Source organism: Penicillium waksmanii, assembly GCF_028829765.1.
Source record: "Penicillium waksmanii strain IBT 27052 chromosome Unknown utg000009l:1.0-4314994.0:1.0-4318279.0, whole genome shotgun sequence".
NCBI lineage: Eukaryota > Fungi > Ascomycota > Eurotiomycetes > Eurotiales > Aspergillaceae > Penicillium > Penicillium waksmanii.
In genome coordinates, this window is record NW_026643255.1 from 1,448,972 (window position 1) to 1,464,217 (window position 15,246).

At 48.0% G+C, this 15,246-nt stretch overlaps 6 protein-coding genes across 6 annotated transcripts; 4 read left to right on the forward strand and 2 right to left on the reverse strand.

The window, feature by feature from the left end:
- Positions 1-220: 220 nt before the first annotated feature.
- On the forward strand, positions 221-2,215 carry N7481_010920 (uncharacterized protein; the record flags this gene model as incomplete). The annotated part of the gene is made up of 2 exons (XM_057270139.1): positions 221-328; positions 425-2,215. 2 exons carry the CDS (start codon positions 221-223, stop codon positions 2,213-2,215), a joined length of 1,899 nt encoding a protein of 632 aa, XP_057117313.1.
- Positions 2,216-3,934: 1,719 nt separating this feature from the next.
- On the forward strand, positions 3,935-5,717 carry N7481_010921 (uncharacterized protein; the record flags this gene model as incomplete). Its single annotated transcript, XM_057270140.1, has 4 exons — positions 3,935-4,573; positions 4,623-4,822; positions 4,881-5,458; positions 5,515-5,717. 4 exons carry the CDS (start codon positions 3,935-3,937, stop codon positions 5,715-5,717), a joined length of 1,620 nt encoding a protein of 539 aa, XP_057117314.1.
- Positions 5,718-5,850: 133 nt separating this feature from the next.
- Positions 5,851-7,030, reverse strand: N7481_010922 (fumarylacetoacetate hydrolase family protein; the record flags this gene model as incomplete). The annotated part of the gene is made up of 6 exons (XM_057270141.1): positions 5,851-6,009; positions 6,061-6,222; positions 6,276-6,516; positions 6,564-6,780; positions 6,832-6,910; positions 6,962-7,030. The coding sequence occupies 6 exons, from the start codon at positions 7,028-7,030 to the stop codon at positions 5,851-5,853; spliced, it is 927 nt and encodes a 308-aa protein (XP_057117315.1).
- Positions 7,031-7,709: 679 nt separating this feature from the next.
- On the forward strand, positions 7,710-9,546 carry N7481_010923 (uncharacterized protein; the record flags this gene model as incomplete). The annotated part of the gene is made up of 8 exons (XM_057270142.1): positions 7,710-7,891; positions 7,946-7,970; positions 8,026-8,059; positions 8,117-8,321; positions 8,368-8,472; positions 8,521-9,087; positions 9,141-9,258; positions 9,313-9,546. The coding sequence occupies 8 exons, from the start codon at positions 7,710-7,712 to the stop codon at positions 9,544-9,546; spliced, it is 1,470 nt and encodes a 489-aa protein (XP_057117316.1).
- Positions 9,547-9,607: 61 nt separating this feature from the next.
- N7481_010924 (uncharacterized protein) lies at positions 9,608-11,705 on the reverse strand (the record flags this gene model as incomplete). Its single annotated transcript, XM_057270143.1, has 2 exons — positions 9,608-11,382; positions 11,468-11,705. 2 exons carry the CDS (start codon positions 11,703-11,705, stop codon positions 9,608-9,610), a joined length of 2,013 nt encoding a protein of 670 aa, XP_057117317.1.
- Positions 11,706-12,405: 700 nt separating this feature from the next.
- Positions 12,406-14,375, forward strand: N7481_010925 (uncharacterized protein; the record flags this gene model as incomplete). The annotated part of the gene is made up of 2 exons (XM_057270144.1): positions 12,406-12,450; positions 12,552-14,375. 2 exons carry the CDS (start codon positions 12,406-12,408, stop codon positions 14,373-14,375), a joined length of 1,869 nt encoding a protein of 622 aa, XP_057117318.1.
- Positions 14,376-15,246: the final 871 nt, after the last annotated feature.

Genomic DNA, 15,246 nt, shown 5'->3' on the forward strand with positions numbered 1-15,246 from the left:
TAGATTTCTTTCGTTCTTGCAAAAGGACCGGGTGACTTTCGCCTCGTGGAAGCCGGAAGTGTGCGGGGTACACGGCGACGCCTTGGAAGCCGAGCCGATCACCTGAATAGCTCTTAGGACTTAAGTGCCTTCTTCATGACCGCGCGGGTTTCCTAGAAATTCTGGGATAATTTTATTTTATTTTTCTGTTTGGCTTTCCCCTTCCCCTAAGGGACCCAGAATGTACCAAACCGACGGTGTCGTAACAGCACGACAAAAACGGCAGAAGAACCCCAATCGATGCCGGCCAAAGTCAAAGGGAGGCTGTCAAAGGTGTAAGCAACGGCGAGTAAGTTAGAGGTGAACCGTGCGCAGCTATTTTTTTCTTTTATGTCTTTGAGATAGCTCCATCCTGACCATCAGAAGCTAACTCACCACTCCTCAGCGCAGATGTGACGAGACGAAGCCGGGCTGTCAGGAATGCACAAGAAAAGGTCTTGAGTGCCCCGGATATCAGAAAAAGCCCCTCGAGTGGCGATATGTCTTCAAAGATGAAGACAACTATGACGAAGCGGTCAACACCCCGCTTACGCAAACTTCCGAGCACTTCTTTGGACCGGGTCAGCAGACCCCAGAGAGCCAGGAGGATGAGGTTATTCACAACAAAGATCTACAAAGCCTCTGGGACGAAGCCAGCCTGACATTATTTGATGAGCTACCGGATATCGATCCTTCAATTCGACTCGGGTCCAAGATGGATCCGATATTAAGCGATATGCCCGTCACCAAGTCGAATTCTCATACAGATAGTCTGTCAATCTTGCATCGCCGACTGGAAAACTCAGCCATACCATCCTTTCTCATACACATGCCTGCTATCCTCGTTCAATATTACTTTGACTACGTTTGCAAGTCTTGGTCATCCTTCGATTCGCCTTTGAATCCATTCAGAATTATTGTCAGCCGTCTCTGGAGCCGGAATGCAGCGATATACTATACCATCCAAAGTATGGCAGCGGCATCTCTTGCAAATGATTTTCCCGGAATGAAGGCGATTGGAATCCAGACGCAGCAACAAGCGATTGCGTGCTTGCGTAACAATCCCCGGGTGGGCTCGTTACATCGAGATAACCAAGATGACGAGTATTTCTTGGCTCTTCTCATGATCGGAATGACTACGGCTTGGCACGATGCCGCTGACTTGGGGTTGGAATACCTCAAAGAGGCGAAGGACCATCTCACAACACAGCAGCAGCTTTGCCAAGATGCCAACTCAACCTTCGCAAAACAATACCCGTTGTTCCAGCAGTGTCTTCTATACTGGAATATGCTGTCCGCCTTTGTAGCGGAAGACTCATTGCTCTTGACTGAAGAAAGCTTTTTAGAAAGACCCGATTCTGAAAACTCGGTATATTTGGTTGATGGTCAGAATTTACCTCACCCATGGACCGGCCCATTCTCCAAGTCATTGAGCCTTCTCTATCAGACCGCTAGAGTGGTTCGCGCTGCTCGCATATTATATCGTACCTGCATCGGTGATCCTGATCCCACCACGTTCGATTTCGCTTTCCTCATGGAGGAAGTTGATCTACGTCAGAAGGCAGAGCGTCTCGAAGAAGATATACTCTTCACGGGGTTCTCAACTTACTGCGGCCCCGTCGACATCGGCGATACGGATACCCCTCCCTCTCATTTTATCACGCTAGCGGAAGCATATCGCTGTGCTTCTCTGCTACAAATTTATCACGTCTTCCCGGAAATTCTTGACGAAAGACTACGTCTGAATCAAAGTCCTGACCGAGAGATGCCTCCGTTGTTTAATGTTCTCTCTTCATCTACCTCGCATATGTCATTTTCATCCGGGGGTGTCACGCGTCGCATCCTAGCCTTGCATATTGTTTCTCTTCTTAGTCAAATCCCTACCACATCGGGAACCCGATGTATGCATCCTGTTGTTCTGTGCTGCATTTCTAGCGATCTTGTGTTTTCAAATGATTCTGTATTTGGCCCGACAGCGAATGCGATTGCTAGTCTCAATACCCTGGATGTAGAAATTGCTCAGGCACGGCGCAGGGTGAGCTTATGGTTATCGGAGCTCGGTCTAATTCTTCCAAAGCTACGAATGCAACGAATCTCAGACGTTGTGCGGGAAACATGGGATCGGGCAGATTCTGGAGCACAAGATTATTGGTTGGATATAATGATTGAAAGAAACCTTGAAACCATTATGGGGTAGCAATACCCCAAATCCATAAACCAATGATCTCAATTAGAATTGGAGAGCAAAAATTGGAAATCTTTATAGCAATTCTTGAAGAACAGCCTGGCGTCTATCATACGAAGCCAGGAGAATGACATCATGCCTGTTATTTGCAGAAAAAATAAGAGTGGAGGTTGCTCAAATCAACAGATCCACTATCTCCGGCTCGTTCCATACTAGTATCTTTCATAGACAGGCACCAAGATATCATGATGTACATAATTTCCTGGCTCAAAGTACTCTCTGCGGCCCACATCACGGGCAATTCCCGAGTTCTTCTCTATTTAAGCAATGCCCCTTCCTCTATCTAATCGGGGGAGGTGTATGGAAATAACCATACAAACTTTTGACAAAACACTAGCGTGAACCCGACCTTCTATGAGGACGCTGATTGCTTCGACCACCCCTGAAACTCTCTGGGGATCTCTGATTATAGATTAGCGTAGCCGCCCTGCATTAGTGTAGCCGCGCTACATTCTGACAGTGCTTTCTATGATAGATACTAGTAGTTCACAGGTTGAACAGGAACGAAGATAGTGATTCTATGCCCTATCATTCCAGCGATTGGAAGGAAACCAGTTTACTCTAGGAAAAGTAAACTATTTTCGGCCTACTATCTCACTCCGAGTTCACATCGTAACAGCACAAGAAACAATTTTCTCATCCCCATAACGCTATTTGTTCTGCTTTCTATCATGAGTCACATCCATTTGTCCTCTCACTGGGCTATGCAACAGTACTCACAGTCTACAAATTTCGGAGTTCGCATAAGCATAGATAGACATGGTATTAATTATCTGCGCTAGTAAATTTATATACTGCCGTCACTGTCAACGATCGGTCCAAGTCAACATACGATGAGGCTGTCAATTACAAGTGCGGAGTAACTATAGCAGAGATTTCTTCTGCACTGCGACGCCTTCGAGGACTCGCAACGTCCAAGGCTCCCTAGACACGTAAGATGAAAAACAATTGAGAGATACATAATGTGTCGGTTTCTAAGGTTCCTTCTTCAAGTTGGGGTTACTACTACCTAGTAATCCTTTTCGGGTTTGGCAATGCCACTCAGTCAAAGTGGAGGCATCTTTCTTCCCGCGTTTCAAGTTACTAGTAGCCTACATGAATTAATTGTATGTGCTTGACTTATGATATAGCGATAGAAAAAATAATCCCGCTTAGCAGCCATCTCAAATCCAGTCCGCTCTAGGGAAAATACTCCCGAATGCAGAGAGAATCTTGGACTTAGAGTCGTTTCGTAATGAATATCCAGAAACCTCGGTACGAAACGACCAGTTCCGGGGGTTGCTGACCAAGATCCAATGAGAACAAGCGGATAGGCAACCTCGCCCCCCTATTTCATCCTAGAGAGGACTGCGCCCCCGTCAGCGCCACTGACCCGTCTCCGAGAAACAATCCCCGCCCGTATCAACACTGGCCCAGATAATGCGGGGTAAAAGACGCGCGATGGTCTGATTTGCTTATCTCCAATCTCTTGCCTGACGTTTAGAGTTCGTAGTCTTTCCCGTTCCTCGTTATTTCGCGCGCCCGGTTGCGGTGACATTGCTAGTATATAAGCCAGTCATGTGGAAAGGGGTCCGAGTCAGATCCAACCCTTTCGATATTCTCCGTCGCGAAGATCCAACGCGACCTTCATCATCAACCCCCCTAGCATCGACCCGGGGGACTTGCTTAGCCATGGCGAGCAAGATGGATGCAGTCCAGCCTCATTCTTCGGGGCCCAAGCCCCCTTTTGAGAGCGACCGCTTCAAATTTGATGATCGAATTAGTGATTCGGATCCATCTGCGGCGAATGGTCTCCTCGAGTCGCTCGGTTATGAGCCTGAACTAACCAGAAACCGCTCGACGCTCCAGGTGGCTTTCATGTCGTTTGTTCTAGCATCGATTCCGTACGGTCTTGCCACAACGTTCTTCTATCCTCTGGTTGGTGGTGGACCAGTGAACATCATCTGGGGATGGTTGATCGTGTCCCTCATCATTCTTTGCGTCGCCGCATCTCTAGGTGAGATAACATCGGTGTATCCGACCGCCGGCGGTGTCTATTACCAAGCATTTATGCTATCGCCCCCAAAATACCAGAGAATTATCGCTTGGATTTGCGGGTGGTCTTATGTGGTCGGTAATATTATGATCACTCTTGCTGTCAACTTTGGATCCGCGCAATTCATTATCGCTTGCGTTAATGTTTTCGAAGTCTCCCCCGGGGTGGGCATCTTTGAAGCGACAACCTATCAGACCTTTCTCATTTTCCTAGGGATTACCCTTCTGTGTAACGCAGTATCATCTCTAGGGAATAAATGGTTGCCCCTTCTGGATGTGAGTGTTTGTTTACCAGGCTTTCCATTCTTTAATACTGACGACTCAGACCTTCGCGATCTTCTGGACACTTGTGGGTCTTTTAGCTATTGTTATCTGTGTTTTGGTCATTGCAAAGGATGGCAGGAACAGCGGTGCATATGTCTTCGGTCACTTCGAACCGCAATCAGGCTGGCCTGATGGTTGGGCTTTCTGTGTTGGTTTGCTTCAAGCCGCATATGCCACTTCTTCAACTGGAATGGTGATCTCGTGCGTTTCCCTTCTCAAAATCATTTCCATACCAAACACCACGCTTACTAGGATATAGGATGTGTGAAGAGGTTCAGGATCCATCTCGGCAGGTACCCAGGGCAATCGTGGGCACCATCATCTTGAACACAATAGCTGGGCTCCTTTTCCTCATTCCTCTCGTATTCGTGCTTCACGATTCAGCAGCTCTCATCGCTTTGGTTTCTGGTCAGCCAGTCCCGACCATCGTCAAATCAGCCATCGGCAACTCAACTGGTGCATTTCTCCTCCTACTTCCGTTGGCCGTGCTTGCTCTTCTATGTGGTATAGGATGTACAACAGCGGTATCGCGTTCGGTTTGGGCTTTTGCGCGAGATGGAGGTATTCCATTCTCCAAACACTGGAAAGTGGTCAATCAGTCGCTGGGTCTGCCTTTCAATGCTATGATGCTTGGAATGGTCATTGAGATTGCCCTTGGGCTCATCTACTTCGGCTCCACTGCTGCTTTCAATGCTTTCTCGGGCGTTGGCGTCATCACCCTAACAGTCAGCTATGCATGCCCAATTGCTGTTTCCTTCATGGGCGGTCGTAAGCACATCAAGAATGGGAAGTTCGATCTGGGCAAACTTGGGCTGTTTTGCAATATCATTGCATTGGGTTAGTGCTGTGTTCTTACATTTTCTCGAAATTCACTGACCAGGTTTTCATTTTAGCATGGAGTTTACTAGCCGTTCCTCTATTTTGTATGCCGTCCTACCTTCCTGTCACGCCGGAGTCCGTCAACTATGCGCCTGTTGTATTCGTCGCCTTCATCATCATTGCTACATTCTGGTACTGGGTCTGGGGCAGAGAGAAGTACGTTGGCCCTCCTACAGCCGATGAGGCTGTCATTGACCTTCGCCTATCCGGCGCATAGCTATTTAGATAGCATTGTACATAGCATTCTACTTGCATGAAATGATACTATCCGTACAAGTTTGATTATTCCTTCTAGTCTATACTAAACACAGATGATCCATCAGGATGGCAATTCGTCGGTATTGAACTCTTTAATCCCTTGTAATGTCACAGATCTGAGTTCCCAATCCATGGCTGATGTTAATTCGTAGCTTGTCGCCTGGCTGGAGAAACCGCGGTGGGCTCTGCGAGATACCAATTCCACATGGTGTTCCAGTGATGATGACAGTTCCAGGCCGAAGTGTATGTCCCTGTGGCTATGTGAGTAGAGCTAACAAGTAAATAAATATTATCGCACATACCTTTGACAGGTGAGACACAATCTCGGGTACTCTGAAAATCATATCGTCTGCGTACCCATTTTGCATTGTCTTCCCGTTTAATATTGTGCGAAGGTTGAGATTTGCAGGATTCGGAATCAACTCTGTTGACCCAATACAAGGTCCGAGTGGACAAAATCCATCCTATAACAGTTAGCTCAACGCATCATCATTTCTTTAGATCTTGGGTACAGTACCATTCCCTTCGCATAAGACCATTGGGAGGTCCTGTCTTGATGCTGCCTAGCAGTCACGTCATTTGCTGTAGCATATCCAAGAATGTAGCCCTCTGCATCGGCAACTGAGACGTTCTTGCACAGTTTACCGATGATGATAGCAAGCTCGACTTCATAGTCGGCTTCATCACATTCCACATTCGAGGGCAATACGATAGGATCCGAAGCCGACGCGATGCAGGTGTCGGCCTTCAGAAAAACACTACATCAAATTAGCGCTGACCCCAGTTTTATTCACTCGCTACTCACGTAGGGGTGCTTGGAAGAGCCAGCTTCATCTCAGCTGCGTGCTCTTTGTAATTGAGACCGATGCATCGAACAGTCCCTGCCTCTTGCTGTGAAACTGGGGACAATAATTTCTGAATGCCTCTAGTCTCTCCGGTAAACTGAGCTTCATAATCCAACGCACAGCCTCCTTCGACTACTCTCACGGCCACTTCTTCCTTGTTTGCGATTGCAAGACCCACTAGTGATAACCGGTCAGATCACGATGCTCGTTTTGGATTACTATCATTACCATCAAGGTCAAAATCGACAGGCTCGCCTCCATAAATCTTCCCATCGTGGCTCTCAAATCGAACCCATCTTTTCCAGACCTAAATTTTGTAAGCTCTAACACAAGTGGTTAATTATAGAAAATTGCTTACTGGGTATTGGGCTCCTGTAGCAGTCACCGAGGCAGTCACTTTTTCTTTCGGTCCGTTGGAAATACCCATGATGTACTTTGGTCGAGAAATTTTTCAAAGTACATTATCGACTACCACCCTCAAGGCTCTCTTAAAATGGCTATCAGCTACCCCAACGCACTCAATGGGCGTCGGGAATTTCGTCGGGAAATAGGTGGCTGATAAGGGGTTAAAGGACTAATTTACCGATGCCAAGATGATAAACGCGGGGAAAAAGAGTTTGTGCTCTACCAGATACGGGGGTCCGCGTCCATCGGAACTAGGCCGAGTATCCCACAAATATGGGGAAATACTGAAGGAAAAATTGTGAGATTCATCGCAATTGAGCCAAATTCAGTGCCTGTTGTGAGAGAAGTTCTCAGTATCAAGATGCGCTGCCGCTAACAAAAACCTTGCTAGGAAGGAATGCCAAGACGATGATAATTACGATAACAGCATGTTCAATGCTTTCCAATGGTTCTTATCGGGTCTCCACGCCTTCGGGGGGCAAGACTCCAAGAGCCACTCGAAACTTGACTCACGCCAGATAGTGACCCCAGTGTGGATCGGGAAATCATCTCGCCCTTCTCCAATCCCCAGAATAAACCGACTATTTTCCCGACAAAGAATGTTATCTTCATCAACGCTTGCATTTATAGCTCCGAGAGGGTCAATGACCTAGAATTGTTTCATTGTCGCATATGACTTTTTTTTCCTACGCGTCTTCAAAATGAACAAGGAAACGGATATCGCATTCAAAATGGAGGGCGCATCTGAGCATGATGTGCAATTGGGAAATCTCTCAATTGACCCGGCCAGGGAACGAAAGCTCGTCTTAAAGCTGGATCTCTTTATTTGCCCCTTAGTTATGCTCATCTTTCTGGTTGCATATCTCGATCGCAGCAACTTAGGGTGAGTTCGATTTGGCCTTTGTTCGATCGATCAATTATTGACCTGTTGTATCAGAAATGCGGCCGTTGCCGGGATGCCTGTGAGCTCTCAACATTGTCGCAATTCTTGCATTCTGCTAATAAGGATTTTTAAAGGAGGACATTGGCTTGGTTGGGAACCAACTTGGCAGTAAGTCATGATTCTCTGTTAAATAATTCCCTTTTCTAATGAATTTCTTCTCTCAAGATGCCGTTTCCCTATTCTATGCAACATACGTCTTTTTCGAAATTCCATTTTCCATGCTGCTCAAGAAATTGCGTCCGAATCGTTTGATTGCGGCTCTCATTATTGGCTTTAGTGCCTCCATTATATCGGCAGGTTTCATCAAGAATGCCGCTGGTCTTTACATAACCCGCTTGCTTCTGGGTGTTTTCGAGAGTGGATTGTTTCCGTACGATATTCCCCGCCAATTCTAGGTCATAATTAACATTTCACAGTTGCCTCACTGTGCTTTTGACAACTTTTTATAAGCGCGAAGAGCAGGCACAAAGAATATCTTATCTATTCGTATCTGCTGCGCTCAGTGGTGGATTCGGTGGCTTGTATGTAACACACCTTCCCTGGAACCTATCTATACTGACATTCGCCAGGCTGGCCTTTGGTCTCCTTCGTCTTGATGGGGCCGCCGGACTCGAAGGTTGGCGCTGGCTCTTTATTGTTGAGGGTCTTATGAGCGCAGTCATCGGCGTCGCCACATTCTTCTTCCTTCCAAACGATTTCGAGACAGCTTACTTCCTTAATGAGGAAGATAAAGCCCTCATGCGAATTCGCATGCAGTCATCTGGGCAGTATGCTGCAGAAGAATCGTTTCACATTCAGGAAGTTTGGAAGACACTAAAGGACCCTAAAAGTTGGTTGACTTCTCTCAACCAAATTAGCGTCAATGTCTGCTCGTTCGGATTCAGCACTTTCCTACCAACTATCATCAAAGGGTTTGGTTTCAGTTCAGTTCGCACGCAGCTACTCACAGTCCCTGTTTATATCTGGGCCTCCGTCTTCTACCTCGTCATTGCTCATTTCTCCGACATGATACGTATGCGGGCAGTATTCATGGTGCCTCTCTGTCTCGTCACGGCTGTGGGGTATGCAATGATGCTGGGGATAGATGTCCATGCTAGAGGTCCACTCTACTTTGCCACATTTGTTTGTGTCACTGGGTAAGTTCATTCTACATATTTGACTTCTGCATTATCTCTAACTCAAATGGTAGAATCTACTGTACTGTCGGCCTCGGTGTCTCCTGGAATGCAAACAGTCACGCTGGATACTACAAAAGAGCCATGGCTGTTGGCTTGCAACAGTCTATTGGTAATTGCGCCGGATTGATAGTAAGTAATTTTGAGTATCCTACCCACTTGGTCCATATCTAATTTTTTTTTCAGGCTGGCCAAATCTATAAGTCGGCCACAAATGGCCGTTATGTCATTGGACATTCAGTGTCTCTTGCAGCTATCTGTGTTGCTTTCTGTGGCAATATCAGTATGTATCTGCTTTTGAAGTATCACAACAATAAGCGCGCAAAGATGACTCCGGAAGAACGGGAGGAAGTCATTCAATCTGGGTCATATGAAAAGAAAGGAGGTGACTACCACCCTGATTTCAAGTATATCCTGTAATTTACCACTCTATATGAGAAGATTCAATGAGAAGATTAATTCAGATACATCTGATGTCCAACTAGTCATGGTATGCAATCTCCGAAATCATTTGCTCCCATGTTTCCAGATCCGTAGCCTGAGGAAAAGCAAAGTTTTGATCCTCCCATATTGCTGGCCACATCATATCGGGCGAATACCCAGGCACGTTGTTTGGGGAGGCACTTAAAGCATCGGGACCCGAAGTTAATTCGGTTTCCGAGGTGATTTTATGTCTGTTTTCCTCTCGGAAACTGCCACGATCCATAATGCCCGGCATTATATCCACTGGCTGGACGTGTTCATTGTCACCAGAGAAGTCACTCGCTTTGGCAAATCCTTTTGTGCGGACAATACAAAGCTCAACAACTTTGACTTCCGCAAGACCAAATTCATTCAACCATGCATCTTCTCTCAGCCTCTCACAATATTCCTGCAGGTCATCCAGAATTGCCGCTGTTTGGGGAGCGTTCGGGCGGCGAACAGCAATAATACCTAAAATCAACGCACTGTTAAACATATTGTGAGTTCCCAGCGTCCATCTCATATTTTCTGCTGTTCCATATTTCACTGAGTGCAGCCGAATCTTGAGGTCGGATGACGCCGACGCAATGCAGGCCTCGTGACTAAGACGAAAGCGATTTGTTATAGACTCTCGTAGAAGATAAGGTCGATGGAGAGTGATCCGAGCAAAGTGGAAAGCTGAATGCAGGTAGAGGCGATGCCACGGCAGAAAGGAGTGCATTTCATCTTTCGCAAAGTCCAGATCCTCCAGGGCAAAATACGCCGGCAGTTGCTTTTGCCAAGCCAGGAGCTTCTCATCCATCTCGGTCACGACATCATAAGAAGCTGGGTATAACCCAAAACACCTGTCTTGGATTTCCCCCGCGATCTTGGCCAGCCCATTGCACAATAGGATGACTGTACTCCGGGTTGGATTTCTCAGTGTGGATACAGGGATCACTGATGACTGCTCGTCTGTCAAATCGTCGAGCCAAATATTCTCAGGCGGATTTATGAGACACATGTGGTCCGATATCGCGTAGGGCCTGCCAAGGGCGAGAGCAATTGTCTTGTCCAACATGTACAAGTTTCCCCAAAGTCTTCGTCGGACCTCGGTGGCTTTCCGTGATAGACCCCACTTCTCCCCATCAATATGCATGCCCTGTGCTTGCGCCATTCGCATGGCGAAGCTGATGGTCAACCAACTCTCCGCTATTTGGCGAGTGTAAAGCAAATAACGAGTGACCATCAGACCAGCCCGGACAAGGTCCAAACTCTCGCCATGGAACGAAGGCGAAATGACAATGGCTCTTCTAGAAGCCCAGTAAAATCTGAGAGAAGCCTCTTCGCTCTCTTTTCGCTTTTCCGGCGAGGAAATTGTTGGATCCTCTAAAAGCACACCGAAAGCAAGAATAATGAAAAGTAGTGCCAGCCAACGAAGATCGACGCCGGCAATTTCATCAAACCCAAATTTCCTGCCCCAGAACTCAGTAAATTGGTTTCTAAACGTATCTGGATGTACCGTATCGATGGCCCAGTTGATTTCGGTTAGAAATCTTTCAATCAGTCTATCGACTGTTACTTTATTGCGTGGCAGAAGGCCAAGCAGATCCCATACTTGTGAAAAAGGGCCGGAATCGTTTCTGAAGGACTGTAGTGAATCCTTTGTGGATAAAAGGCTCATTGGAGGCAGGTCCGGGGCTGATTCATGGATCATACTCGCTGCCACTTGGTGTCCAAAATACGAGTTGCCAAAGAAGGAGGGAGCACCGCGGGCGATGTAAAGCTGGCCCAACTCTGTTCCTTGGGCGTCCACTAATAATCCAGATTAGTAGAGTGGTCTTAATATTCCTTTCCGCGAATATTTTAGTAGCTGGCCAGGGGCGAGGATGAACCGTACCTGTTGCCGGTACTGCATCCTGAGAACTGATCCCTCGTTCTCTTCCGTCATCTACCTCGTTCTCCGGCCATTGGCATAGCTGTGGTACTCCGCGCTGTATACAACGCAGGCATGGTTGCCCTTGATTGCATTTCTGTTTGCGAGAGTGGCATTGGGTGCAAGATGTCGTTTTTCGACCACGCTTTCGTCCTCGTGGGCGAGAATCAGGTCCCGCTGCGCCTATGCTGCCGACATTCATCCCTGGATGCCCCCCTGGACAAGGGAGTTTTTTGATGTAATGGGGCACGATACGCAATTCCGCGCTGATTAGGTGGAAACGGAAGAAAGAGGAAAAGGTAAGGCAAATGGAATATACCGAGCCACGGGTGGTTATCTTGCTAGCCTTGTAAATCAGGCCTTCAATCCCCCACGCACCAATTAAACTTTTGGAGACATTTGGAGACGCAATCGCTCATTCTCGGTGATTCACAAAAGAGTTGATAAATTTTGGAAAATACATGATTCGAAATGAAGATCACTCTGAGAATAATACGACCTTACCCATGAGGTAATGTCCATCATGCCCGGAATCCTCAAATCGCCGCTGTTCTAAGACAATATCGACTTCCTGAAGAACTTGAATTCTTCCAATTGTTTCTTATTTCAGAATAGCAAGAGTCCCGTCACTCTAAAGAAGAAGGATCAGATACAAGGTAGTAATGAAGGAGGTTGACAATGGATTGGGAAGGGCTGCAAACTGCGATCTGATAGCTCCGATTAGTCATCTGACGTCAAACGCGTTTGTTTACTTTTCAGCGGCTGCTCGCCTCACCTGACGACCATCGACTCCGACACACTTCGACCCCACGACCAACCCCTCTCCAGGTTGGGCCACGACGTCTCGACCGACCCCGATCTTGTGAATCTCTTTTCGTCCCAAAAAAAAAACCATTTCCAATATGCCTCGGCGCTCCGCCCGCTTGCGTAGCAGTCAGACTCCAGAGGTGAGTGACCCGGCAACACTTCACTATTGGAACCCCTACAGGGACTCAAGGGGTCGCCACAGCTGGGCTTATTGACTCTGAAGACTAATAATATTTACTAGGCTCAAGAGTCCACGCCTCAGCCAAGTGCCGTCCCACTTGAATCCGTCCAGGAACGCGACGAAACACCCGCCAATGATCAACATGTTGTTCGCACGCCAGTAACGAAGAAGCAAGGCTCTCAGAAAACCCCAATTGTTTCCCTTCGCCGAACAGAAGCGATAACACCAACAACTGGCTCCGCTCCTCGCCCGCCCCGAGAGGAAATGCATCCCAGCAAGGCTCATCAAAGCACCACGAAACAGGTCGACTCGGGCTTGGTTTTAGGCTTTAACCCCATCAAGAAAGATGCCAATGGTAATCCGGTGAAGGAAAGCATGGCCGACTATACGCCTACCAAATCAAAAGCATCTCCGGCTCCGAGTCACTTTGGCACCCCCGGATACGAGTTCAAGTTCGGCCAGGACGCTCAGCTCAGCGATGAGGCAAAACAGCTGATGGAACGCGTTCGAGGCGAAGCTGCCCACATCAGGGCACAGATGATAATTGATAAATCGAAGCACGCTGAGCAGGAGGATACCGGGGCTGAGCACAAACAGGGAGACCGGAAATTTGCGATGCCGAAGGGAAGGGCCGGACGTTTCAGCGATGTGCACATGGCAGAGTTCAAGAAGATGGATTCGATTGCCAATCATGCATCATCCTTCCGGGCGGCCCCTAGCCGCTTCCAACCCGTCACCAAATCTCTGAAGCGGACCAAGTCCAAGGCACAACTGGATGAGACCGAGTCCAACCCGTCTCCCTCACGATCCCCCGCGAAGCCACCCACTGTCGCTTCGCCTGCTCCTGTCAACAAGCGTGCAAAGCATAACCCTGCAAATGATGCATCTTCTGGTCGCTCTCAAGCCAATACTACTCAAACTGAGCAAGAGAAGACCGCTCACAAGCCTGCTGGCTCGCGCCCCCGATCGATGATTCGCAGCTCCCTTATGACCCCAACTCGAGCCTCCATGGCACGCACCACATCTGCCAGTCTCAAGGCGCCCAAGACTACTCTCATTCCCTCCCTTGCTCGCTCGCCCGATACCAGAGCGTTGGCATCCCCACGAACTCCGCGCACTGATTTCAACCCACGCTTCAAGAGCAGCTTGCCGACATTGGGAAATCTCAAGTCTATTCTCCGTCGACGACAGCCGCTCTTCTCTCGTGATCCATCCAAGATCGCGGCTGGTACTCACACTGCTGCTCCTGACTTCAACCCTAACTCACTCTTTGCCACAAAGGGCGGCGATGTTACAGACTCTGCCCCGACTCCATCGCCGAAAAAGCACGTGGAATTTACTCCGAGTGTCAAGTCTCGCCATCAGCTCGCTGAAGCGTCGCCATCTCGATCTAAGATCCCGACCACTCCTTCGCGTTCAAACCTATCGGATATCGTCTACCCAACTCTGCCCACCCTTACCCCGGAGGCGAAAGCAGCCACCGAACCCTCCGATGATAATTCTGCTTTGTCGCCAAGCATCCGCCATGTCCGCAAGTCGAACGCAAACGAAAAGGACAACGCCTATCCAGAACTTCCAGTCGTCACACATGGAATTGCGCACGGAATTGGTAACAAGAAGCGACACCGCGATGAGGTGGACGATGACCACTCAAACGGTGCTGATAATGCTGAGAATGTGCCCCCTGCCGATGCTCAGTTTGAAGAGCGCAGCGCCAAGCGAATCAAGGCCACACCCAGCCCAGTCAAGATCCAGCCTGCTAAGACTCCTGTCCGGACTCCTTCCGGCCGTATGGGTACTCCTGCCAGTGCCAGGCAGAAGTCTCGTAACGTTCTTAGTCTGAGTCGTCTCAACATGCTCGCCAAGCCAAAGGGACGGGCTTAGTGGAGTCAGTTCGGATAGGCGCTCGCCTGGTGCGTTGCGCCTTGGTCGAGTTACGGCGCAATGTTGATTGGGACGAGTCACCACGCTAGCCCTTGGTTTCAATGTGGGCGAACTGCGTTTTAATATTCCGGTGGCATATCCTTCTGGTCCTGCTATGTCTTTGACAAGAACACTACGCTCCGACATTTTTGTATCTACACTTCCTTTCTTAGGGTGCCATACCCTCCGCTTTTTCTACTTCTTGCACTGTCTGATCTTCTTACTTTTACCTTTCGGTTTCAATTCCTGCTCCTGGGGACTCTTTCTCAAGGTTTTGTTTTGTTTTTCGGAGCATGGTTGTTACATTTCTGCTTTGTTTCTTTTCTCCGGACATGGGGCGTAATCATGGCGTCTGGTGTATGTTTATGTTTTTATTGGTCGTCTTTCTACTGCTTCGAGATTTTCCCCTTACCTTCGTCGGGGCTCTTTGTGTTGGAAGTTCATCATTGTTGTGATGAGTGTCGATGCAAGGGATACGATAAGTTCCTTGAACGACCCTGCACAGGAGACAGGGGAGTCAACCACGCTTCCAGCAGTCTGCTTATTATCTAAGATTGATGCCACCTACGAATTAATGACTTCAAAGATTTCTCTTTTCCTGCTCCTTCAATTCCCGTAGATGCATCCATTCCAAGGTTTATAATAGTTAAATCCAGGCTTCCAGCTCATTCAATACGCAGTTCAAGTAGGCGCGTTGATAGGAAAGATCTACGAAGTAATCAAAATTGTAAACCGGTGAGAAACTTCTTTCCTCTATTTACATGCAAGATCATTCGTCGTCGGGTGGGGGAAATTCAAGCTAGAAATACACGTTGAGGGATTCAGAGGGAAA